Source organism: Schistocerca gregaria, chromosome 2 (genome assembly GCF_023897955.1).
Source record: "Schistocerca gregaria isolate iqSchGreg1 chromosome 2, iqSchGreg1.2, whole genome shotgun sequence".
Classification (NCBI taxonomy): Eukaryota; Metazoa; Arthropoda; class Insecta; order Orthoptera; family Acrididae; genus Schistocerca; species Schistocerca gregaria.
The window spans coordinates 888,150,535-888,177,917 of NC_064921.1; the positions used below are offsets into that span (position 1 = coordinate 888,150,535).

At 40.0% G+C, this 27,383-nt stretch overlaps 1 protein-coding gene across 2 annotated transcripts in view; it reads right to left on the bottom strand.

The window, feature by feature from the left end:
- LOC126335328 (luc7-like protein 3) overlaps window positions 1-27,090 on the bottom strand; it is a 142,610-nt gene extending 115,520 nt beyond the window's left edge. The window contains exons 1-3 of one of the 2 annotated variants that reach the window (XM_049998484.1): window positions 26,755-27,090; window positions 24,881-25,126; window positions 2,996-3,202 (exon numbers count right to left, since the gene is read on the bottom strand). In XM_049998484.1, the coding sequence (XP_049854441.1) occupies window positions 2,996-3,202; window positions 24,881-25,126; window positions 26,755-26,859 (558 nt within the window). In that variant the 5' untranslated portion in view covers window positions 26,860-27,090. The remainder of the gene's footprint in view (window positions 1-2,995; window positions 3,203-24,880; window positions 25,127-26,754) is intronic. The other variant, XM_049998485.1, reaches the window with a different exon arrangement.
- Between the last annotated feature and the right edge of the window lie 293 nt (window positions 27,091-27,383).

Here is a 27,383-nt window from a genome sequence, read left to right on the forward strand (position 1 = left end):
GTTTTCAGGTTGTTGGTGTAATGGTCGAGGGATTCAGGACTGGAGCAGATTCGTTTGCCACGAAGGCCTAGGCTGTAGGGAAGGGACCGTTTGATATGGAATGGGTGGCAGCTGTCATAATGGAGGTACTGTTGCTTGTTGGTGGGTTTGATGTGGACGGATGTGTGCAGATGGCCATTGGACAGATGGAGGTCAACGTCTAGGAAAGTGGCATGGGATTTGGAGTAGGACCAGGTGAATCTGATGGAACCAAAGGAGTTGAGGTTGGAGAGGAAATTCTGGAGTTGTTCTTCACTGTGAGTCCAGATCATGAAGATGTCATCAATAAATCTGTACCAAACTTTGGGTTGGCAGGCTTGGGTAACCAAGAAGGCTTCCTCTAAGCGACCCATAAATAGGTTGGCATACGAGGGGGCCATCCTGGTACCCATGGCTGTTCCCTTTAATTGTTGGTATGTCTGGCCTTCAAAAGTGAAGAAGTTGTGGGTCAGGATGAAGCTGGCTAAGGTGACGAGGAAAGAGGTTTTAGGTAGGGTGGCAGGTGATCGGCGTGAAAGGAAGTGCTCCATTGCAGCGAGGCCCTGGACGTGCGGGATATTTGTGTATAGGGAAGTGGCATCAATGGTTACAAGGATGGTTTCCGGGGGTAACAGACTGGGTACGGATTCCAGGCGTTCGAGAAAGTGGTTGGTGTCTTTGATGAAGGATGGGAGACTGCATGTAATGGGTTGAAGGTGTTGATCTACGTAGGCAGAGATACGTTCTGTGGGGGCTTGGTAACCAGCTACAATGGGGCGGCCAGGATGTTTGGATTTGTGAATTTTAGGAAGTAGGTAGAAGGTAGGAGTGCGAGGTGTCGGTGGGGTGAGGAGTTTGATGGAGTCAGGTGAAAGGTTTTGTAGGGGGCCTAAGGTTCTGAGGATTCCTTGAAGCTCCGCCTGGACATTAGGAATGGGATTACCTCGGCAAACTTTGTATGTAGAGTTGTCTGAAAGCTGACGCAGTCCCTCAGCCACATACTCCCGAAGATCAAGCACCACTGTCGTGGAACCCTTGTCAGCCAGAAGAATGATGATGGATCGGTCAGCTTTCAGATCACGGATAGCCTGGGATTCGGCTTTGGTGATGTTGGGAGTAGGATTAAGGTTTTTCAAGAAAGATTGAGAGGCAAGGCTGGAAGTGAGAAATTCCTGGAAGGTTTGGAGAGGGTGATTTTGAGGAAGAGGAGGTGGGTCCCGCTGTGATGGAGGACGGAACTGTTGCAGGCAGGGTTCAATTTGGATAGTGTCTTGGGGAGTTGGATCATTAGGAGTGGGATCAGGATTGTTTTTCTTCGTGGCAAAGTGATATTTCCAGCAGAGACTACGAGTGTAGGACAGTAAATCCTTGACAAGGGCAGTTTGGTTGAACCTGGGAGTGGGGCTGAAGGTGAGGCCTTTGGATAGGACAGAGGTTTCGGATTGGGAGAGGGGTTTGGAGGAAAGGTTAACTACTGAATTGGGGCGTTGTGGTTCCAGATTGTGTTGACTGGAATTTTGAAGTGTTGGGGGGAGTGGAGCTGGAAGTGGGAGATTGAGTAGATGGGAGAGACTGGGTCTGTGTGCAATGAGAGGAGGTTGAGGTTTGTTGGAAAGGTTGTGGAGGGTGAGTGAGTTGCCTTTCCGGAGGTGGGAAACCAGGAGATTGGATAGTTTTTTGAGGTGGAGGGTGGCATGTTGTTCTAATTTGCGGTTGGCCTGTAGGAGGATGCTATGTACAGCCGGTGTGGATGTGGGAGAGGAAAGATTGAGGACTTTGATTTGGGATAGGAGTTGACGGGTGTGTTCATTGGCCGAGTCGATGTATAGGTGAAGGATTAGGCGGGTGAGGGCTATGGATTGTGCTGTTTGGAACTGGTATAATGTTGTTTATTTTTAGCAATATTAGCCTATTCCCAAGGGTTAGCAGCTTTCACTCAGTTAATACTAGGCAGAAATCAAATCTGCATGTGGAATGCACTTCCTTGACTCTTGTGCAGAAAGGAGTGCAGTATTCTGCTGAAGGCATTTTCAATAAGCTACCATAAGAACTAAAAAATCTTAGCAATAGCCCAAAGTCTTAAGTCTAAACTGAAGAGTTTCCTCATGGCTCACTCCTATTCTGTCGAGGAGCTCCTGGAAGAGCTAAAAAATCAAGCAAATTCCAGTGTTACTTTGTTGATTTTCTTTATTTAAACTTATGACTTGTCACCTGAATATTTTTTTTTTTTATATTTCATTTTATCTGTCTCTAATATCATGTTATAATTTCATGTATTGACTCGTTCCATGACCATGGAGACTTCTCCTTAATTTGGTCCCAAGGAACAATAAATAAATAAATAAATAAAATCTCAATCCATTGCCAGCAACATCAGTCAGCACTGTTATGTGCACTTTAGCCCATATTTCCTTGTTATGGACAACAAAGTCCAGAATCAAACAGCTTTACAAGGAAGATTACAAAATAAGAGTATCACTTAAGAACCACAGTCAGCATGCTTTACGGAATTGGACGTATCTACTATTTACCTTAAAGACTGATTGCAGTTAGATCATCACCTTCCACCACTATTCTGGGACCTGTGCCATTTCAGGACATGAGTTATACAGACAAGAGACCTACACTAATATGAATGTGAAAGTATGTCATTCTATATGTGATACCAAAGTGATTAACCGCTTATCTTTATATACTGCCTGAACTCGTATAAGCACACCTAAAGACCGGTATATGTTTCAAGCAATTAAATCGAGTTAATATACAAAACAGCAAAATATTCTCTGTTGCACATCCATGAATAATTGTTTGTAAAGTTCAACAAAGTCCTTGGGTAAAATATATCAGTATATGCTTGTTATCAATCTTTTTTACAAGTTAAGCAACAGAGTAATAAGGTACTTCTCCAGTTGCTAACCAGACTTGGGGAGATTTAACAGAAATTTTTTGAACCATGTTTAATTTGTATTTCACTTACTTGCTGCCAATGACTATTTTCATTGGTTCCTCTTAACTGCTCACGTTCTTCTTTTAGCTGATCACATAGCTTCATAAGTCCTTGTGCTTGTTCAACATTTCCCTGAATACCCATTTGTTCTGCTTCACTTACAAGACCATTGATTTTTTCAGTGAGGAATGCAATCTGCTCTTCATTGCGTTGAGTTTGTGCCGGTGACAAGGACACCTGCAATGGAAGAGTAATGTTTTATAAGAAATTTATACATAAAAAGTTTTACGTGTGGATGAAAACAGTAAAAATAAAGCAGCCAGCAAGACCTACACAATGTAGAAGTAAAAATCTTAACACTTAAAAGATCCAGATCATTTTAATTGTGTTATATGGAAAATTCATTCTACAAAACAAAAAACTAAGAGAATTGCTGGAAAATATTTACCTTTAGAAAATGGAATTTCAGTACTGCCAATAGTTGCATATAAAAATTCAAAACAGCATCCTAGCTTTCAGAACCAATAATTCATTCCGTGGTGAGGTGAAGTGTGTAAACCAGGAAAGGTTGAAAAGGATGCGCAGATCACTCAGACCCCAGAATGAAAGGGATCTATCTGTTAAGAGGGTAAGGGGATACAAGATAAATAGGGGTTCCTCCTCTCCCAGAGTTCTTCCTCCCATCCCCCCACCTCCCCTTTTGCTCAGATCCTGTGTAGCCGTCTCTGGTCATGAAAGGCAACGAAACATTTTATTCAAGAAAGTGGAACAGCAATGTGGTCCAAATCTTTCTCATCAAATCACTACCATCTTGAACTGGTTACTGACGACACTGTTAGAATATCTGCAATGCCACACAGATTGAGAAGGCCTGTGTGCTGCCTGTGAACAGCAAGATCGGTATACCAAGAGTAGTCATAACAAAAGGAAGCAACTCGTGTTGCACTGAGAAACTGAGCATAGGGATGCGTGATTGCTGCACAATGTAGCTGTTTTACAATGCTTTTAATTTTATTTCTGTGGTACACAGCACTTATTTCTGTTAGTGAAAGACAAATGCCTTACAAATGTTCTGTGACCATGTGCAAAGGTGGCCTGAGAGTGAAAATTTTTATGAAGTTGATAATGTGAAGCATAACCTCAAATTTATACGATCCCTAGCACTTACTGTGTTAATGTTTTGGCAGTATGTTACTGATTTGGAGCACTGCATATTTGTGGTTTATTACTATGTGAAACGAGCCACTCATAGAAATCCAATAAGGCATTGTGTTTAGCATTTTTAAATATTTAGGTCTGTCAGCTCTTCTGCATGTCTACCATGCAGTTGGCTTTGTCAACTGTAATTTTGAGGCATTCAGGGAAAGTACTATCATCAATTTTATCAACAAGTCAATACAGAGCACTGACATTCTAATTTCCACAATTACACATTTTAGAACATTGTTGTTGATCCCATGACAGTCCTCTGTTCTGGAGCAGTTCAGCTTGTTTAGAGAGTAGATAAGGTCTGTAGCACCAATTCTTCTCTAAGTGAATCTTTTATCCATTTTACTCTGACTGCAGCCGAGCCCCCCCCCCCCCCCCCCCAAAGAAAAGAAAAAAAAAATCACATGTATCGCCACTTTGTGATACAATGGAGCTTTCAGAATTCACAAAATACTCATTGAGAGTCTTACAATTGATTGAGATAGTGATTTCCTCCTTTCCCATGTTTATTTCACTTTTTACCACATTCTAGGTGTTTTATAGTTATTTTTCAGATTTAAAGTACTGCTCATCAGCTTTGATTCTTGCTACTTTAATTTTAGATATGTGGGTTTTTCTTAAGCTTATTGAGCTTTTCTTGTTCTTTCAACTGTCAGCACTTATTTCATCATGAGTAAAATATCCTTGTTTTACCACATTGCAGTGTATACCATTTTTTTGTATTGTGGTTTGTGACTATTGCAAGTTTTGCATCTTTTAGAAACAAGAGGACAGTTACTGCCTAGTGTGTTTCATGATGGAAATGAACGTAAAGAAGCAGTCATTACCATCTTTCTCACTGGTTAACCTATTGGGCAACTCAATTCGTTAAAAGTAATCTCTCATTCTTTCAATGTTCCCTTCTTTGAGAACTATGTATATGTAGCTGACATCTTGGAATTGTCAGTAAGCAGGTTTCCAGTTTTGAGCCATATGTCAGAATGGTCAGGTTTGCCTAATTTGATGGTGTCACATTCTACTTAATTTCTACACACACAGCTAATTGTCAAGGCACGCTCCCTTCCTAGTCAGTTTTTCATTTCAGCATTAGAAATTCATTGACCTTAACACATTTAGGAAACATCACTTTTTCTCTTTACTCTTATTTCTGGGTTAATATATCCTGTAAAAAAATTCTATAATGCTTATATTTGGCACTCATTAAAATTAAAGTGGAGAACTTTTTGCGAATGTTTCCTCATCAGACACTTCTGGGTGCACAGTGCCATAGCAGAGGCTTCAAAAACATAAATTGTTGTCACTGAACAACCAAATTATACAACCAAGCCTAGTTCTTTACTTTATTTCAGCATTCATTCAAACATAGAATGCTGTTCATAATTTCATTCAACCAGTACTGGAGATCAGTAACTTAACTCCTTAAGGACTGCACATTCATATGTAACAAAATTAGCTAATTTATGCTGCAGGGAAGTACCTGACATAACTGGTTACAGCAAAAAATAATTCTTGTATGATTTATCTCACAATGCATGCAATATGACTGACTACAGAATGAAGCTGTATGACCTTGAACATGAAAAACTGACAAACCATTGTTATGGTCTGACTTTGAAAGCAATGAGACTGAATAACTTTGAAAAACAAAATTCTAAACTAGCTCTGCAAATTTTCAGTGATGTCCTTCAATGATGCCCTTCAAACCCTGGGTTCAAAACGCTTCTTACCTCACTGTGCAGAAACACCAAATTACATTGGTTTGTCTGTCAAATGGTGGAAAACAGCTAATGTGAAAACATTTAAAGGTAACAGGTTAAATGATGAATTCATGTGCCCTTTAAAACAATGTTCAGCAGCTGTTCCAGAGTATGCATATCTTAATGGAATGTTAGAATGGCTAATTATACGGGAAAAAGTAAACATTCGATATCATGAGGGCTTACTAAATGAAAGAAACATATTCAGCATTAATCCAAACAACACAGACTTTTATATAATTCTTGAAGAGAGATTTGGAAAGTATAGGCAATTATGTGGAGGTCAGTAAGTCAGCATCAGGCAGGTGTACAAAGAAGAAAACAAGCTTCACTTACACTCTGTAATTAGGCTAAATTTAAAATCGACTGTTTTTGGTGAGATCAGCATGCAATGTATACAGGATATTTTCTCTGAGGCACAAACTATTGGCATTGAGATTCATTCCCTGTATGATGAAATTGTAGTTAATTCATCAGAAATTTCTGAAAATTGCGATGAAGATTTGCCTATTCTGACATATATAGTAAGTTATTGTTGCTACTCTGTTTTGGAACATACAAAATGTGAGTTTTGTACCATGTTCTGGTGTTAGATAACATTTGAGATGAACAAGAAATGTATTTCGTTATACAGAAAGCTAATCTGTTTTGAACATGCATAGGCTTTCCATCGCCAGCTTTTCCCATAGAAATATAATCCTGTTTGTCAGGCATTCACCTGCTACTATTATCATTACAATAAAACTCTTTCACTAGCAGAACTGATTTTGCACAGAAGGACTATCCAGGCTTAGGATACAGAGTAGAGTGTATGCTCTTTTCTTCCACTTTGTTTTCCTTGCCATCTACTTGCTTACTCCACACCCTTACTAAATGAGTGTACTGCCTACTTCGGTTAGGGAAATCAGCACTAAAAACTTCTATTAGAAACGTAAAACTTGTCTTTAAAATAGTCAATAGTTTCTGGTTGTGTGCCATCAATCACAGTCACATATTTTCTAATTTTCACCTGTTTCTCCCTGTAAGAAGGTTCACTTAATTTCAAATTAATTTAATCAGCTTTATCTTTGCATTATTTCTTTGAGCTGATAAATTTATTTATTACTGAGGATTTCCATACTGAATCCAAGGAGTGGTTCAACTAATGCAAGCCTTCTTCAGCATTAACAAATTCAGAGTCATAAGATGTGCTACAACTCAGTTGTACTTTTCCATAAGATTTCAGTGATCAGCAACTCACTTTTCTTTCACTGATAAGTTCTATCTACATAAAGTCCAGATTTTCATTCTTTCTTCAGTATCCCAGTTTAGGTCAATCATTCAGTCTCAGTTTCTTTTTAAGGGATTGCAACAAGATTTTGACCACTTTTATTCAAAGTGTATGTTCTTATGAAATCAAGTAAAGATAAATCATAAGCATCAAAAAGATGAAACCCAAAAGGGGTACAAAAATGTAAAATTCATTAGTTTAAATTAAATTAATGCATTAACTATGAAGCAATAATTTTTTGAAATACCATTACACGAACCCAGTAATGCATGCCAGTGAAGTTTGATCCTCGAGCCCTCAGACTGTAATGACTCTCATTGCATTTTGTGTAAAATGCCACTACTACTATTTCAGAAAGGTTGCTACACATATAAGCTTGACTCATGCACCATGTGTTGCACTCCTTGCAACCAGCTCCTCTTTCCCTCTCCAATGCTTTCTTAATTTAGTTTCAAGAATTGATATCTACTTAAGTTCATTGGAAAGTTAATTGGAAAGTTTTGTTTAATTATTGTTTATTGGTTGTACTTCTCTTATGTTATGTTAGTTGTCATTCATTAATTCTAAAACAAAGAGCTTTGGACACTGATCTGACATCCACTGAAGACACATTGTAAATACACTGAAATGTGTCTGTGTGCATAACTAAAATAAAAAATACTTAATGTGCAATTTGCAGAAGGCTGCTGCAAAACTGGCGCAACAAGTAAATTTTTAATATCATTTTAACTTTAGTTTCATGAACCAGTCTGCAAAAGTTGTGATACAGATGGCAAAGCAAATTTCAGTAAAATTAAATTTTATTTCAGTATGATCCCGTTGGAATACTATCAAGAGATTAAGCGCACACATTATATACTGAGAGCCAAAGAAACTGGTAGAACTTCCTAATATCATGTAGGGCCCTCGCAAGCATACAGAAATGCCGCAACACGGTGTGGAATGGACTCTACTGATATCTGTAGTGGTGTTGGAGGGAACTGACCATGAATCCTGCAGGGCTGTCCACAAATCTGTAAGTAGAAGGGGATGAAGATCTCTTCTGAACAGCACACTGTAAGGCATCCCAGTTATGCTCAATAATGTTCACGTCTAGGGAGTCTGGGGGCCAGTGGAAGTGTTAATTCAGAAGAGTGTTAAACTTACCAGGGGTCCCATATCACTCCAACTGCACATGCCCCACACCATTACAGAGCCTCCAACAGCTTGAACAGTCCACTACTGACATGCAGGGTCCATGGATTCATGAGGTTGTCTCCATGTCCGTACATGTCCATCCACTCTAGACAATTTGAAATGAGACTCGCCCGACCAGACAACATGTTTAATGTCATGAACAATGTTGGTGTTGTTGGGCTCAGGGGAGGCATAAAGCTTTGTAACAAGGGAACACAAGATGAGGCTTCGGCTCCGAAAGCCCATATCGATGACGTTTAATTGAATGGTTCACATGGTGACAATTGCTGATGGCCCAGCGTTGAAACCTGCAGCAGTTAGCAGAAGGGTTGCACTTCTGTCATGTTGAACGATTCTCTTCAGTAGTCATTAGTCCCATTGTAGCAGGTTCTTTTTCCAGTCTTAGCAATGTCGGAGATTTGACATTTTAGCAGATTCCTGATATCCACGGTGCACTTGTGAAATGGTTGTACAGGAAAATCCCACTTCATTGCTACTTCAGAGATGCTGTGTCCCATCGCTCGTGCACCAACTATAACACCACGTTCAACCTCACTTAGATCTTGATAACCTGCCATTGTAGCAGCAGTAACTGATCTAACAATTCCGCCAGACACTTGTCTTATATAGGAGTTTCTGACTGCAGTGACGTTTTCTGCTTGTTTACGTATCTCTGTATTTGAATAAGCATGCCTATAGCAGTTTCTTTGGTGCTTCAGCATAGGTAGTGTATAAGCAACTTTTTTTCAAAACAAAACAATTATAATTTTGAAATTTTAAGAATTAAAAATGTTTTGGAAAATTCAATGTTTGTCTGAATCTAGTAAAGTAGACTACATTTTTAAACATGAGAAGAAACTGAATAAAGTAGAACAAATTTCAGTTCTGTAACTCAAACAGTTTTATGGATGTGTGTGTGTGTGTGTGTGTACATCAATTGCTGACGAAAGCCTTAATGGCTGGAGCTTTGACAGTCTTTTGTTCTGCCAATCTGCAACTTAGCATCTCTGCTGTATGGTAAGTAGCAACTTTCCTTTTCATAATATTGTTACATTCCATTCTGGATTTTCCAGTGTTATGTGATTATGTTTTTCTAAAATACAATACGCTAAACAAGATTATATTACAATCACTTTTATAGATCTGTGCAGAAATAACAATCCTCTGTGCACAAGCTGCCATATACATGTTTCTGAATGTCACAACTCAGATGATTTAATTTACAGTTGTCTGCTATCAAAGATAGAGGGGGAGAAGGAGACGACATAAGAAAATGCTAATCTGAGGAGCAGCTGCAAGCAAACTTTAGTGTGTCATTAATGTATATGTTTCGTCCATAATTTAAAAGCTGTATCACAAAACCTTTCTTTTTAACAGGCCAGACTGTTTTAATATTTTGAATTTCATTAAGGCTTGATTTTAAAGTTGGACGAAAATTTGTTGCAGTCAGGTTTACAGATTCCTGCTCTGCATAAAACATGCATGGTAACATGTAAATTTCTATGAATTTTTAGGTACATGAAAAGCAAATATAGCAATACTCTGCATCAAAATGTAAAAATGCAAAATTGCCTAATAAATGCCTTTGCATAGCAAATTGTATCCAGGTGAAATATTTTATTAGAGATAGTTTGAAATAGGTTTATTTTCTGCATATAAATACTGAAAATGTAACCAATTTTCTATTACTGGTATTGCATATCACCTTGTTAACTTCAATTTGGAAAGACAAAATGTGTAAGAAAGTGCTCGTAAAATAAAATGTCCACAAACACAATGTATCAGACTACTCAATTCTCTGGTGACAGACCAATTGCAGGCATTACAATGGTCTGGTCTGAATAACATACACATTGTGTAATGAAACTTTGGACCCTGCTATATGACCTAACATCCAAAAAGAAAACCACTTTTGTCTGGTAGCTAAGGTTTAAGAAGTTGTATTGTGGGAACTTAAAGCAGCAGTTTTAGACGGCAGGTGTTCTGAACTGTAGTTGTCTCAAATATCAGTCGAGTTCAGGCCTGAACCTCGTTTGTGACACTGCCAACCTCAGAAAGTGACTGAACGCTATGTGTTGTGCATTTTTTAATTTTGGAATGAGTGAAAAGATTAACCCTGGTCCATCACAGAGTCTGATTACAACCCAAACTACACCAGAAGTGGCTGGCAATCCCTTTGAGTATCTGTCATTTCTGCTTTCTATAGAACACAGATATTCTGTCGTGAGAGGCATACGGAGCTTGTTTCCGCACACTGCTCCTCTTACACTTGTCAGTCACAATGTAGAATTATTTACACTTGTGGCTGACTTCCAGTTTACTGTGCCTGCTTTCTGCATTTTCTTTTCTTGTTTCCTTGAGACACCCTCCTGACTGGTTTGATGCGGTCCACTACGAATTCTTCTCCTGTGCACTTGCAACCTATATTCTCAATTATTTGCTGGGTGTATTCCTATCTTTGTCTTGCTCTACAATTTTTATTCTCTACAGCTCCCTCTAGTACCATGGAAGTTATTCCCTGATGTTCTAAGTGATGCCCTACCATCCTGTCTCATCGTCTTGCCAGTGTTTTCTATATGCTCCTTTCCTCACCAATTCTGCAGAGAACCTCCTCATTCCTTACTTAACAGTCCACGTAATTTTCAACACTATTTTGTAGCTTTGAGTCTCCTCTTCTCCGTTTTTCCCACAGTCCATGTTCCACTGCCATACAATGCTGTGTCCCAGATATACATTCTCAAAAATGTCTTTCTTAAATTAAGCTTTGTTTGATACTAGTAGACTTCTCTTGGCCAGGAATGCCCTTTCTGCCAGCGCTGGTCTGCTTTTTATGTCCTTGCTCTGTCTGTCTTGGGTTATTTTGATGCTTTGGTAGCACAATTATTTAACCCTGTCTACTTTGTGATAACCAATCCAGATGTTTAGTTTCTCACTGTTCATATTTTTGCTACCTCTCATTACTTTCGTCTTTCTTCTGATTTACTGCTTTATAGCGAACGGAAAACAAAATCTGTCAATGCATTTCGACCACACCAAAAGTCTTCCCATAATGTGTGAATAGTATTCTTTTCAGTTGTACTTCAATGCTGGATATATCTTATCGATTCTATCTGCAGTGTTGTCACAACTGGATCACACAGCTATGAATACTCATGAATGGTCGAAATCAGTATTCCGCAGATGATATATTTAATGAACTGTGTGGGAAAATAAAAATATTGTTATGAAACACCTTCAATCAGTGAAGCACATTATTCACTTGCGGGCAAAAACAGCTGCTTTTCTCAACAGATCATATCTGTACATCTAATCAATTAAAAGTAAAATTTTAAATAAATTACACACAATTTTCTACAAAAATAAATGTGAATCATGCCTAAAATAGATGCTACATATTCCCTGGCAATTGTATACACAAATCTAGGTACTGCTAACAAGAAAGCAAGCTCCTGAACAACAGTTCCAAAAGACAGGTTTCCTATAGTGTGCTGTGATTCATTTTCTGTATTTTTGTTTTTATAAATTCTTTAGTACTACTATTAAATATGTAAAATATAGTTCTTGACCTGTAATGCAAAGAAGCCTTTAATGCAGTTAAAAAATGTGTATTCCACTGTCCCTTTTTGTCACACTAAAACAAACAACTTCATGTTATTTAAAGAATACAAGTATGTTTCGTAAGTAATAAGTACTAGCAAAAACAATGTAATATGCAAATAATTAAAAACATAAATTTGAAACTTTACAATTAATTTTTGTAACTTGTCCTGTACCATCACAGCTTGAAAGCCCAGTTTGAAGAAACTCTTAAAGTAGTTTATTATTCCCTACTTTTAATCAACTTGAAGGAACTGTTTTAATTATCCTAAACTCTGATGAAAAAGAGAAATTTTAAGGTTTTTTTTATACTGAGTAATATTTGATACTCATTAGGGAATATAATTTAATTGGATAGATAAAAAACTCACCATCCAAATGGCACAGCAGAAAATACATATAAAGGTATTGAAATTTACAGACTTTCGGAGCCAGTGGTTCTTTCATCTGGCAAAAGGGTTGAAGGGGAAGAAAGAGGAATTAATGACTGATGGGGTGTAGGAAATGGGAAGAGTCTGCAAAAGTTACCCACAACCCCGTGTCAGAGGAGACTTAGTTGAAGGGGTGAGAAGAAAAGAGTGATTGTTACAAACCTGCACTGGATGAGATTTAAAAACCTTAAAGGTGGTAGCTAGGGTAATACGCAAACAGTGATTACTGATGAAACACAATGCCCGAGTTAATAAGAGTGCAAAGTTAAGCGCTCTGAATGTGAAAGAGGTGAGGGGTGGGGGAAAAGAGACAGGACAGAACATAAAAGATATAGAAACCTAAAAGGGAGTGAATGAAGGAATAGTTACTGAAAAGAAATGCAGAGACCAAAGAAATTATTATAAATTAAGTTGGGTGACAAGAACCAAGGAGGTGTACCGTTGGTTCCCACCTGCAGAGTTCTGACAAAACTGGTATCGGGGTGTCGAATCCAGATGACATGTGGTGAGACAGGCACTGAAGCCACGAATGTCATGTTGTAGCCCATGCTCTGCAACAGGATATTGTGTGTTGCCAGTATAAGCCCCCTGTCTATGCCCATTCTTACCTACTGATAACTTGGTGGTATTCATGGCAATGTAAAAGGCCAAATAGTGTTCACATAACAGCTGGTACACAACATGTGTCATTTCAATTGGCTCTCCCTCTGGTAGTATATATTTTGCCAGTTATAGGGTGGTGGTAGGTGGGTTGGTTGGTTGGTTTAAAAGGGAGGGAAAGGGACCAAACTGTGAGGTCATCGGTCCCTTGCTCCCAGCAGAACAATTACCCAAGGGAAAGAAGAAAACAAAGAAGATGAACAGCACAATAACAGGAGAAAGAAAGAACCAGAAGAATGACAACAAACACTACAATGTACAAAATAGGACAAGAAAACCACAGAGACACAAGAAACAGGGAGAAGAGATTAAAAACAAGAAACCTCCATGCACTAGAACTCAGATCAAATGATAAAACCTACCCTCATGAATAAAATGTAAAACTAAAGCTGCTGTTGAGGCATTGTCGCCCAACACCGAAGGTAGGGTGCTGGGAAAGTTAAAAGTGGGCAGTCTAGCAAGAGGTGGATGACTGACATTTGGGAGCCACAGCGACACTGAGGTAGGTCTTCATGATGGAGGAGGTAACCATTTGTGAGCCACATATGACCAATGCAGAGCTGACAAAGGACCACTCATTCCCTGCCAGAAGCCTGCACGGAAGACTTCCACACATTCGCAGTCTCCTTAATGACATGCAGTTTGTTGTGTATACTGCTATGCTACTCTGTCTCCCAAAGCCAATGCAGATCTGTGGAAGTGAAGCCAACATTAACATCTGCCATGAAGCCATAGGTTTATACAATTTCAGAGCCCCAGAACACACTAAGAATCGAGAGGAAGTGACAGCGGAGAGCAACAAGGTTAACAGTATCCTTAGGGCCGTGCAAAAAGTCCAGACAAAGCTTCGGCTGAGGTGTACACCATGGAGGTGTACGTGAACGGACCTCAAGTAGAGGTGGTAAAGGGAAGGACTCCAGTTCAGAGAGAAGGGATCACACACAAACCACAATTGCGAGCCCTGAACTGGGGCAGCAATGCGGGAGATTAACTGCCGTGGGTGGGTAAAGGAAACGGTAATTCAGATGCTAAGGAGAACTATGAATGTATGAAACATAACTGGTGAGCTGTTGTGCACGTCAGATCCGCAATGGATGGACTCCAGCCTCCACCAGGACACTAGTCACCGGACTTGTTCTAAAAGCTCCCGTTGATAGGTGAACGCCACAGTGGTGCACTGGGTCGAGTAAACGCAATGCTAAGGGCACCGGCAAACCATAAACCAGACTCTCATAGTCATGGCAGGATTGTACAGGGGCTCTGTAGAGCTGCAGCAGCATAGAGCAATCTGCACACCATTTAGTGTTGCTCAGCAGTGGAGAGCATTGAGGTGTTGCCAGCACTCCCACTTAAGCTGACAAAGGTGAGGTAGCCAAGTCAATTGGGTACCGAAAACCAGTCCTAAGAATCAATATGTCTCCACTACAGTGAGTGGATCATCATTAAGATAAAGTTCAGGTTCTGGATGAATGGTACGACGCGAACAGAAGTGCATGGCACACGACTTCGCGGCTGAAAACTGGAAGCTGTGGGTTACAGTTCATGACTGCATCTTGTGAATGGCTCCCTGTAGGTGCTGCTCAGCAACACCAATACTGGAGGAGCAATACCAAATGCAGAAGTCATCCACATACAGAGAAGGGGAGACCGACGGCCCTACAGCTGCTGCTAGGCCGTTAATAGCCACTAAAAATAGAGAGATACTCAATACGGAGCCCTGCGGAATGCCTTTCTCCTGAATGCAGGGGGAACTATTGGAGACACTAACTTGGACACGGAAAGTACAGAGCGACAGAAAGTTTTTTTTATAAAAATCGGGAGCGAGATGGTAACCAGGTGCTGGCGTCTGAAAAAGGCTGTTCAGATGGCAGACTCGAGGGATACAAGGTTATCAGTGGTAGAGCGACTCTGGTGGAAGCTGCCCTGACATGGAGCCAGTAGGCAACACAACCCCAGGACCCGACCCAACCCAACCGCTGACACATCATACGTTCCAGCAGCTTACAGAGAACGTTGGTGAGGCTGATAGGCCGATAGCTATCCACATCAAGCGGATTTTTAGAGTTTTAGCATCGGAATGATGGTGCTCTCCCACCATTGTGATGGAAAGACGCCATCACACCAGACCTGGTTGAAGATGACGAGGAGATATCGCTTGTAGTCATACGTGGTGTTTAATCATCTGACTATGGATCCGATCTGGCAGAGGAGCTGTCGGGGCAATGTGCAAGGGTGCTGAGGAGCTCCTACTCTGTAAATGGGGCACTGTAGGGTTCACTGTAGCATGTAGTGAACAAGAGGACTTTCCTTTCCATCCGCTGTTTGAGGGTGCAAAAGGCTGGGGCTGTAGCTCTCCGACGCAGAGGCTCGAGCATAGTGTTCAGCAATCGCATGTGCATCGGTAGAGAGCACGCCATTGATGTTGATGCCAGGTCTGGTACCCAAAAAGACGTCTAACTTCATCCAGACTTGGGAAGGTGACATATGGCACCAGATGGTCAACACACACCTTTCCCAACACTCCTGTTTCCATCATTTTACAAGCAGGCAAACGAGGGCACAGAGCCGCTTAAAGGCTATTAGGTGCTCTAGGGAAGAGTGCCACTTATGTCGCTGTAGAGCTCGCTGACACTCTTTAATTGCCTCAGCGACTTCCAGTGTCCACCAAGGGACTGTCTTTCGCCGGGGCACCCTAGAAAACGAGGTATAATGTTTTCCGCCACAGAAATTACAGTTGTTGTGACCTGCTCAATCACAAATCAATGGCACCACATGAGGGAGATTCAATGGTTACAGCAGAGGAGAAGGACACCCAGTCTGCCTTATTTGAAACCCATATGGGTAGGTGTCCGTGGGCATGACAGGAAGATGGAGAGTGGTCATTACCACACAGGTTGTCATGTGCTCTCCAGTGGATTGATGGGAGAAGTCCTGGGCTGCAAATTAATAAATCAATGGCCGAGTAACTACCATTACCCACACTAAAATGTGTAGCGGCCCCTGAATTTAAGAGGCAGAGGTCGAGTTGGAACAGTAAATTTTCAACATCTCTGCAATGGCCAGCAAGCATGGTGCTACCCCACAAGGGGTTATGGGCATTAAAATCTCCCACAAGTAGGGAAGGTTTAGTGAGTTGGTCAATCAGTGCAACCAATATGTTCAAGGGTACTGCATTATCTGGAGGGAGATATACGTCGCAGACAGTTATTTCTGTGTTGTCCGTATCCTGACAGTCACCGCTGCTTCAAGAGGAGTATCACAGGTTCACTTATACAACATTCAGGACATAAACACAAACTACACCTGACACATTATTATATTCATTACGGTTCTTGCAATATCCCCTGTAGACGTGAAGGGCAAGGGTCCACGTTGCTGAGAACCAGGTTTCCAGGAGGGCAATGCAGAAAGCAGGTGTAACGTGTAACAGTTACCGTAGCTCAGCCAGGTGGTGAAAAAAAACCTCCGCAATTCCACTGGAGGATGACGTGATCATGAGACTGGGAAGGCATGAAACATTCAATGAGGCAGTCTAAGCATCAGGGTCACCTGCTGCCACCAACTTACTTCCAGAACAGGCTATATCCATTGTGTCTGAGGGTCTGGCGAGATCTAGGTCTCAGCGGACACCAGAATCTTAACCTCATCCTCAGACCTCGCATTGGGGAGGGATATATGGCTTGGCATAACAGCAGATGACAATCATCTTGACCTTATTGGGTAATGTGTCACCCTCTAGGGCCAAGATAAAGGCACTGGTGGCAACCTGATTATCCCTCGGACCCCAATGGATGCGCCTCGTCTATGTTCAAATGTGTGTGTGATTTCCTAAGGGACCAAACTGCTGAGGTCATCGGTCCCTAGACTTACACACTACTAAAACTAACTTATGCTTAGAACAACACACACACACACCCATGTCCGAGGGAGGACTCGAACCTCCAGCGGGAGGGGTCACGCAATCAGTGACATGGTGCCTCTAACCGCGTGGCCTCTCTTCAAAGCACTCCTTGTTGCTCTAAGTTGGCGTACAGTTCGTCTTCAGACTGCAAAAGAAGGTCCCTGTGAAATTTAATACCCTGGACCATATTGAGCTCATATGAGGCGTGATGATAATGGAAACATCCCCCAGCTTGTCACAAGCAAGTAATGCCATTAGTTCTCATTAATCCTACCAACAAACAAAAATACTTACATTTTATCAGCTGTCATCTCTTCCACTCAAACGTTCCCTCTCAAAAAGCCATGCATTCGAGGCAAACATGTTTGTCCACATGCAGACACTTTACAGGAATACACCACCATTTTCACCTCAGCTTTCACTGGACATAATTACCCAACCAGCCTAGTTCAAAAGCAGATTTCCTGAGCCATCACAGCCAGTCCTGGTACTGCCAATCTCCCCCCCAAATAAAACTTAGTAGAACTGGACTTGAATGTGTTAATCAGCTACTTTGACAAGGCTATGACTTACTAAAATCATGCCTTAAAATAAGGTCCATTCTGTCCAACATTTTGCCCACCACACCTAGAATAGTTTTTAATCACCCTCCCAATCTCTGTAATATCCTTGTCAGACCTTATGCTACTTCCACACCCATTTCCTTAACCCTTTAACTGGCCCAAAAGTATGCTATCAAAGCGAGAGCCATCTGTGAAACCACCCATGTTGTGTACTAGCTGCCATGTAAACATTGTTTACATAGGTATGACCACCACCAAGTTATCAGTCATGATGAGTGGACATAAACAGAGGGTGCACACTGGCAACACAATATCCTGTTGAAGAGCATGCTTTACAGCATGACCCCAGTACCTGTTTCACCACACATGCCACTTACATTCTCCTGCTCCCCCCCCCCCCCCCACACACACACACACACTAGCTTCTCGGAACTCTGCAGGAGGGAACTGGCATTACACGTTTTTGGCTCTTGTCACATCTCATCTTAACTGATATTAATTTCTTCAGTCACAGCATTTATCCTCAGTAAGTGTTCCTTTCTTAACTTCCATTTAGTTTTCTACATCTTTAATGTTCTGCCCTGTCCATTTTCCCCTGCCCCACCTCTAACACATACAATGCACTTAGCTTTATACTCTTATTAACTCGTGTACGATGTTTTGTCAATAATCTCAGTCTTGCATATCACCCTAGCTTCCACCTTTAAGCTCTTAGGTTCTCAAATCTCATCCAATGCAGTTCCCAACAATCATTCCTTTCTTCACATCCCAGCTGGGTCTCCCGTGACCCGGGATTGTTGGCCTCTTTTTCCAACATCTCCCAGTCATTTTCTTCTGCCTGCTTCCTTCCCCATCAACCCCTCTGTCAGGAGACACTGGCTCTGAAAGCTTGCAAATTTCGAAACCTCTATATGTAGTTTCTCCTGCTACCGCTTGGTGAACAGATTCTTTAATCTATCCAATTACATTTTATTTTCTAAAATTAGTTATTTTCATAGATTTATTACATTATGTGTGTTTTTAAATAGTTTTTCCAATTAGGAATGGCCCTGGTGTGGTTAAAATAATAATATCCAATATAATTTTAGCCTAATGTATCATGGTAGCAAGTTCATAGTAAAGGTGTTGTTGAGTTGTACTCAAATGAATGGTATGGCATGTGCTTTTGGTTGGAAAATATTAGGCTAGAAATGTGGTGTCCTTTTTATGAAGTTGGTAAGGAACAAGTTGAAAAGCTTAAGTCTTTTTAATTGATGTAGCTATTCATGATAACTTTACAGTACCCATGACAGTTATTCTGTACAATGTGTGGATGCACTATTGGCCACATGCTCAACTGTTTCCTCAGAGTCCACTTGTTGGCTTTGACCAATGACCTAACTGTGTCACATTGTGTGCTGTCATGTGTGACATATTGACATGGATTGTGTTTGTAGAGGGAGTGTTAAGCACACTACAGTGCGGAGTTTATGTTTACGAGTGATGTTAGTATGGCATTGGACTTACTGCTATATTACTTGGTGTTTTAGAAGTTTGTTTTTGTTGTCTTGTGAGACAGTTATTTAAATGTGATTAGTTATCTGCTACTGTTTTGTCATTGGTCCTGAAATTGTTCATTTGTTGTGTACTTCGTGGCTTTAAGTGAGTGTGTGTGTGTGTGTGTGTGTGTGTGTGTGTGTGTGTGTGTGTGTGTGTTTCCAGCATATGGAATGCCGACATTATTCATATTGTCATATTTGTCATTTCTCCCTGCCAAAAAAACCCCCTAATTCCTGCAGCTGTCCATTGCATTTTATTTGTGTTGTGTTCATGATGTAATGGAACAAAGCAGGCAGGTGGAATGGTACTATACAGTAATCTCCCCCCAAATAATAACTTCTAAAGAGTATTTCATCACCAAAAATGCTTTTGAATTTAATTTTGTTGCAGAGAAAATTGAAACAGTGAGTTCTCTGTGCGCTCTAAATAATGTAGTCAATGATGAAATGTGGGATGAAAATATATTTGAGTGGTTCCTTTTTTGGTAACTTTGCAACAAAAAAATCCATTACAGACTTGAAACACAAAGTTCTAACAGTAGATGCTGATGAACAAGAAGTCACCACCTTTAGAAAGACTATTCATTTAGAGCCGATAATACCGCAAGGATGCCTAGGTCTGATATTCTTCTAATTCTTAATGTGTCTCGATCACTGACAACAATTTTCATTCCTTGGCTTGAACATAAATATTTCACACGCAGTACATTTTTCATTAAAATGTGTAATTTGTTTATATGTCCATGATGGAAACCAATATTATTACAATAAAACAGGTTAAAATGAAACTTGTTTTGTGTCAGACCCATTGTCAGAAATGGCTACCCACTACGTATCTAACATAGAAAATTTGGGTGTAATTTCACATAATTTTTATACCATTTTACCACATTTGCATGTCTATGATTTTGTTTTACTAAAATTGTATTTAGGTCTATCCCATGTTATGGTCACAGAAAGAAAGTTCCTGATCCAGAATAAATTAAAGTTTGGAATGGCCCGTTCCACGCCAAGTGGTCTAATTTTGGAAAAGTTCTCACGCGAACATCACAGGTTTTGCTGAAAGTTTGTGTGAAGTTTTACACATGGTCCTAGTAAGCATTGGTACAGTTTCACAATCACTAATTCAATATTTCCAGAGATATGTTCATTTGTTTGGTCCCATTGTAGAGCTATCAACAGTGCACCCGTGAGTTTTCAGCAACTGTGAGACATAACACCTCCAACAATATTTTCTTGACAGAAACAAAACTAGGTCATTTTGTACATCTTTTTGCACTCCCTTAACTGAAGTAATAATTTAAAGGAAAGTTGGCTGAAAAAGTGGATGTTTGGAAAAAAGTTGAAGTTTAGCTTTTTATATTTGCAGAAGCAATTGTGGAATAAACATGAAATCTTGTATTTCAGAACTCAATATAAGGTCTTAGAATACAAAATTTTGTTCTCCTACTGCTTCCCAATAGTTCACAAATTGAGGGCAAAGCTGACAATTTTTCTAAAATTGCCAAAAATGGCTATATCTGGGCCACTTTTACAAAGAAAGATTCTTCTGCAAACTCTTATAAGCCAATTTCACTAGAAAGACCATGATCAAATTACCTAAGAACTTGATTTGATTTTGCAATGTGAGCATATAAGACACTAAAAACAACATGGTGGAGGTGCACTGAAGATGGGTACATATTTCACTGATAATCATATCTGATATCTTCATTATGAACTACGATTGTTTAGTACTTTCTGTGGAAAATAAAATCAGAGGCCCTGTTGACCAAGAAATGAACTTGAGTACTGGAAATAAGTAGTCTTTTTTTTTACATCTCTACAGTATTCAACTCTACAAAATTCTCTTTATAAAAAATGAAATCAATTAAGAAATTCAATAAAAACAATAGTTTTATTTTTTGTGGATCTAATCATATGAGGCAATGACATCCAGAACGCTTAATTTTTGAATTCTGTCTTATCAAAATTTCTTCCCAAACAATCCCATCAGTGACATCATCTGACCAGCAGTCTAGTCTTCATCGTAACATGCTGCAGCACTACAGAAACCTGTAAAATATTTTAGTAGCTTGGAGCCAACTTAAGTTTAGGATTCTAAAAGAGTCCTCTTCTAACTAAGGCCACTGACACAGAAATGTTATCAGTCTTGGTGGGTCTACATCTATACTCTGCAAACAAACTTGGGGTACATGGCAGAGTGTACATCTCATTTACCAGTAATTTGGGTTTCTTCCTGTTCCATTCAGGTATGGACCACATAAATAATGATTATTTGAATGCCTCTGGGTGTGTAGTAACTACTCCAATCTTATCTTCAAGACCCCTATGAGTGATACATAGGGGTTGTAGTATATTCCTAGAGTAATCATTTAAAGCTAGGGCTTGAAACTTTATTAATAGATTTTCTTGGGATAGTTTACATCTATCTTCAAGAGTCTTCCAGTTCAGTTCCTTCAGTATCTCTGTGACACTCTCCCATTGCTTAAGCAAACCTGTGAACATTCATGCTGCCCTTCTCTGTATATATCCCATTGGTCCTATCTGATCGGGTCCTGCACACTTAAGCAATATTCTAGAACTGGTCCTTTGTAGATTGATTGTACTTCCCCAGCAGCCTACCAGAAAACCAAAGTCTACAACCTGCTTTACCCATGTCTGAATCTATGTGATCATTCCATTTCATATCCCTACAAAGTGCTACATCCATATATTTGTATGAGTTGGCCAGTTCCAAAAGTGACCCTCTCATATTATACTGAATGAAACTTCCTGGGCGATTAAAACTGTGAGCCAGAACAAGACTCCAAGTCTGGATCTTTCGTATCAGTGCACATTAATCTGCAGAGTTAAAATTTCATTCTGGAAACATCCCCCAGGCAGTGGCTAAGCCTTGTCTCCGCAATATCCTTTCTTCCAGGAGTGCTAGTTCTGCAAGTTTCACAAAGGGGCTTCTGTGAAGTTTAGAAGGTAGGAGACGAGGGATTGGAAGAAGGAAAGCTGTGAGGACGGGGCGTGAGTCATGCTTGGATAGCTCAGATGATAGAGCACTTGCCTGTGAAAGGCAAAGGTCTCGAGTTCGAGTCTCAGTCTGACATACGGTTTTAATCTGCCAGGGAGTTTCATATCAGTGCACACACTGCTGCACTGTGAAAATATCATTGTAATCTCACTGAATACTTATGCAGTTTCTTTCAGATAGTATTTTATTATAGGTAACTGCATCATCTGCAAAAAGCTTGACTTTACTATTGTCTGCAAGACCATTAATACACAACACGAACAGCAATGGCCCCAACACATTTACTTGGGGTACACCCGAAGTTAGCTCTACACCTGAAGATAACTCTCCATCCAAGATAGTATGTTGCACCCTCACTACCAGAAGTCCTCAATCCAGTCACAAATTTCATTTGATACCCCACATGACTGTAATTTTGACAATAAGCATAGGTGTGGTACTGAGCCATATGCTTTTTGAAAATCAAGAAATACAGCATCTACCTGACTGCTTTGATCCAAAGCTTTCAGTATGTCGTGAGGAAAGCACAAGTTGGGTTCCACATGATCAATGTTTTTGAAATCTGTGCTTGGCATGATTGGCATTGAGGAGATTATTTTGTTCAAGATACCACATTATGATTGAGCTCAGAATATCCTGTGTAAAGAAACTGTAATCAGGCTTGGGAACCTGTGGTAAAAAAAACCACCCACAGCTGCTGGTGCAACAGCTATCGGGCATGGACCCCTGGGTGGTAAGGAACTGGTTTTCTCACTTTAAAAGATACCGAAAGTGGCTAAGCCATGATGGACCATAGCAACACATTTACATAATTCTTCAGCAGTATACTAATGTTCCACATAAATCGCAAATTGTGCTAACATGCAGTACACCATACCTTAAACCAGAATTAAAATAGCACATCAACAGAATTACATAATTAAAAAAAACTAATAATTCTCTGTAATATGAATTCATTCCAAAAACTGTCAAGAAGACTGCTATGAGCTTCACCATAATTTTCATAATGATGTAAAAAGTGAAGACTATTTAAAAAACATGAGCTGCAGCTGTCATGCAACAGTTTTACTGCCATGATCTGCATTGGCATGGAAATGCAAAATTAAAATCGTGAAGTTTATAACCAGTTTGATTTGTAGTTATAACAGAAAAACAGATTGAAATATATATGGGAAGGCAGGCTTTCTCGGTGAATATCAATGATGGAAGTTTTCTCGCATTATTAGCTGAGTCAAGGCATCATTCTGCGGAAAAGTTCCCTATTTCACCTGAAGTTGATGAGTATGAAACTTGTCGAAATGTTGCGCACGCACGCACACACACACACACACACAAACACACGCACGCGCCACAGCCTCCAGCTGAAGCCAGGCTACTAGCAGCAGCACATGATGGGAGACGCAGTTGGGTGGGGGTAAGGAGGAGGCTGGGGGCTGGAGGAGAAGGGATAGCAGGGTAGTGGTTGAGTACAATGAAGTGCTGTTAGTGGGGGCATGTAGGGGCAAGGTAGAGAGAGGGTAGGACATTTAGGTACAGTCGGGTGATTAGACAGTGTGGGAGTGGAAAAGGAGAGAAGTAACAAGACTGGGTACATTGGTGGAATAGAGGGCAGCGCAGTGTGGAATGGGAACAGGGAAGGGGCTAGGTGGATTGTCCTTACCCATCTAGACCGTTCGCGGGTCCCGTTCCAGCACTATACAGCCCTCTATTCCACCAACGCACCCAGTCTTTAATTCTCTCCTTTTCCACTGTCCCAGCACTCTCTGGCTAATCTCCTGACTGCACCTAGCTGCCCTGATCTCTCCCCATCTTGTCCTTGCATGCTCCCACTAGCACCACTTCACCATCCCCCATCATAACCTGCTATCCTTCCCTCTCTCCGCCCCAGTCTCCTCCTTACCCCCATCCACTTGCCTCTCCCATCATGTGCTGCTGCTCGTAGTCTGGCTTCAGCTGCAATAGACTGTGGCCGTGTGTGTGTGTGTGTGTGTGTGTGTGTGTGTGTGTGTGTGTGTGAGGGGTTGCATTTCCGATAAAAGCCTTGTTGGCCGACAGCTCATTTTGTGCCTATCTGCGACTCAGCATCTCAACTGCATGGTGAGCAGCAACTATCTTTTTCATAATATTGAAGTACTGAATTAGTGATAGTGAAACTTTACCAATGTTTATTGAGAACATGTGCAAATGTTCACTCAAATTCTGTGATGATCATGCATGAACCTCTAGACCATGTGGCATGAAATAACCTGAAAATGAAACTTGTTAAAATGTTATGCAAATGTCCCTGTCTGTCGCATGGAATAGCCCACCTAAGTTACTCATTTTTATTTATATTTACCACTTTCTACATTTATCTTCTGTTCCCACTGGTGTTACACACCATTATTTATTAATTACCAGTATTTACAACAGTTGGTGATTGTCACCACCACTAAACTGTTTCCAGCACACAGCTACTATAGCAGCCATCATCTGCTACCCCTTCCACTAAATACATATTACATGTGTAATAGTGGAGAAACAAGATTTTTGATCATAAAACATTAAGAATATTTGTCAATGCTGCAAATACCACACAGCTTGATTCAAATGGCCATGAGCACTATGGGACTTAACATCTATGGTCATCAGTTCCCTAGAACTTACAACTACTTAAACCTAACTAACCTAAGGACATCACACAACATAGCTTGGCAGAAGAAATATGGAGATTAATTATTTTATATGTTACTTTAAAGCAATACAGAAATTATTTTTAATGCTTGTTATATACTTGCAGTTAACTTACCATATCTGTTTTACCCATTAAGGCAAGTCTTTGTTTTCCTTTGATTATCTTCCTCTCCACTTCATTAAGCATACTCTGGCAGAACCTTATGAATTCATCTTCATATTGCTGTTTTTTATAGCTGTTTGATTTTTCATACAGTGCTTTGACTTCATCATCATGGACCTTTGGACACTGCCCCAAGTCAGCTCGCGTATTTACAAACAGGTCGTGAGGACAAAATTTCACCATATACAGCTTGCAGTACTGTCAACAAATATGATTTCATAGAATTTGCAATAGAAAAATATAAAATGGCTATAATAACAATCAAATTTCAGACCCGAAATTTCATACCTGAAACCTTATCAACAGGGAAACAAATCATTTGAGAAAACTGTATTACAGGGAAACAGAATGGTTAGAGAATAATGGGCCTTCAAGAGCAAATTGCACACTGACATTTAAAAGTAGAAAAAAACTTATGTTGCTTGAAAATGTTAATTCCTTCCTCAGGGCAGAAAGAGAACTTCTCAAAAGATTGTGCAGTGCAGCAGTAAACGGGGGAAATTTGGGAGATTACATCGCCACCAGGTTGAGACGGAGCTGCCTGTAGTGAAATAGCAGTATTTGTGACTGCCTCCTACGCAAACTGTACAACTGTAACATTACCCTATGTAGGTTTCTTCCATAAATTATTATTTTATCAACAACTCTTCAGCCTTGTTCACAAGTGGCGTTCTTTCATACACTTCTTCGAAATTAACTGAAAGAAGCTATCAGTAAACACTGTCTGGAATCTAGAGTATATGATTCATAAGAAGTTTAAAGTACACATAAGTACTAATAAATCTAAAGCCTTAATGTGAATATTGAGACACCATTTTTTTTAGCAGTTTCCAAGTTCCAGAAACCATCTTCACCAGCCTCTGTGAACTCAAAGCTTGAAACATTAAAATTAGAAAGGCAGAGTGCTGGGTCCTCACTTCTAGTAGAAACAGAGAAATGAGACATGAAAAAATGTATGCAGAAGCTGACACACACACATTATATATATATAAACTAGCTTTCAACATTAAAATTAGAAAGGCAGAGTGCTGGGTCCTCACTTCTAGTAGAAACAGAGAAATGAGACATGAAAAAATGTATGCAGAAGCTGACACACACACATTATATATATATATATATATATATATATATATATATATATATATATATATATATATATATATATATAAACTAGCTTTCAAATGTGTCATTATATACCAAAGGCAAGACTGCAAGAAGAAATTGGGAGACATGGGGTTTGGGTTGAGGGGCAAGGGAGCGATCCACAGTTTAAAAAACAACAGCATATTATATTTGGTGTGACGACAAAAGTGGAGCAGTAACATACTGATACGGCGTCACTAAGGTTATCTGAAAACAGGCACATTTCATAGCGGCATTACTAATCTATAATCACATTTTCGAAACACTGCATTTAATGAAAACAACGTATCTGTATTGTTTAAATACAGAACTTTGCACCGTTTCCAATATTAGAAAGAGCAAACATGATAAGCTTGGCATTTTTGAAGTTTTGGTATTTAAATAAAACGCCTGGTATAACTACCACACACCATATACTCAGAAGATACTCTCTGTAAATTGTTTAACGCGCGTTTCCAAACTAATTAAAAATTGCGGTTAAAACTGTTCTGTTGAACCCCTTCAACTGCTTGCATATGTAATACGTCTACTTTATTCGACCTTATTGCTTCACTCCCACATTTACTGCTACACTGCACAATGTTTTGAGAAAATGGCTTTAGTTACATGGTCGTTTATTATTATTGTTGGTGGATTGATAAAATCAATGGTAGAAAAAACGCAATTGCAGAACATTTATGTACCTCTGGATCTTCCCAATTGAGTTCCTTCGTTTTGTCATTTGGTGCCATATTTCTATTTCTCCCCATAAGTTCATCTAGAAGAGCTGCCGCTGCTAACACAGCCATTTTTTATTTTATCTGCAAATCACTCTACACAAATGTTCACTTCCTAACAAATTACACTACACAGATCGCTGAACACATTCAATTCTATCAAAGATCAAAACTATCACAGGTCAAGTCTGACATTAACGCGTTCTCAAAGAGGCTCATACAATAACACCAAACCACAAAGCTGAGCCCACACAGGCAACGAAAGTATCGCCAAAGCTAGTGGGACACTGCAATTGCAATGCTGCTGTATGTGTGAACTTCCAGTTTCTAGTGGCGCAACTTCAGAGATGCAAGGTTCGTCATGCCACAAAAAGTTCAACTTCGATGTATTATGTTGCACAACTGTCCTTCCATTACTGCTCCCTGATGGTAGCGTTTCGAAACAAAACATATTCTGTCGCAGTTATCGTGGAGTAATTGCTGCTGCAATCCATTCGATTTCATTGTGTTTTCATTTTATTATTGAAAAAAGTGAAAACAGTGGAGGACGGGCCCACTTTCGCAGCTTCTGGAGCTACAAGAACACCAGCACATGT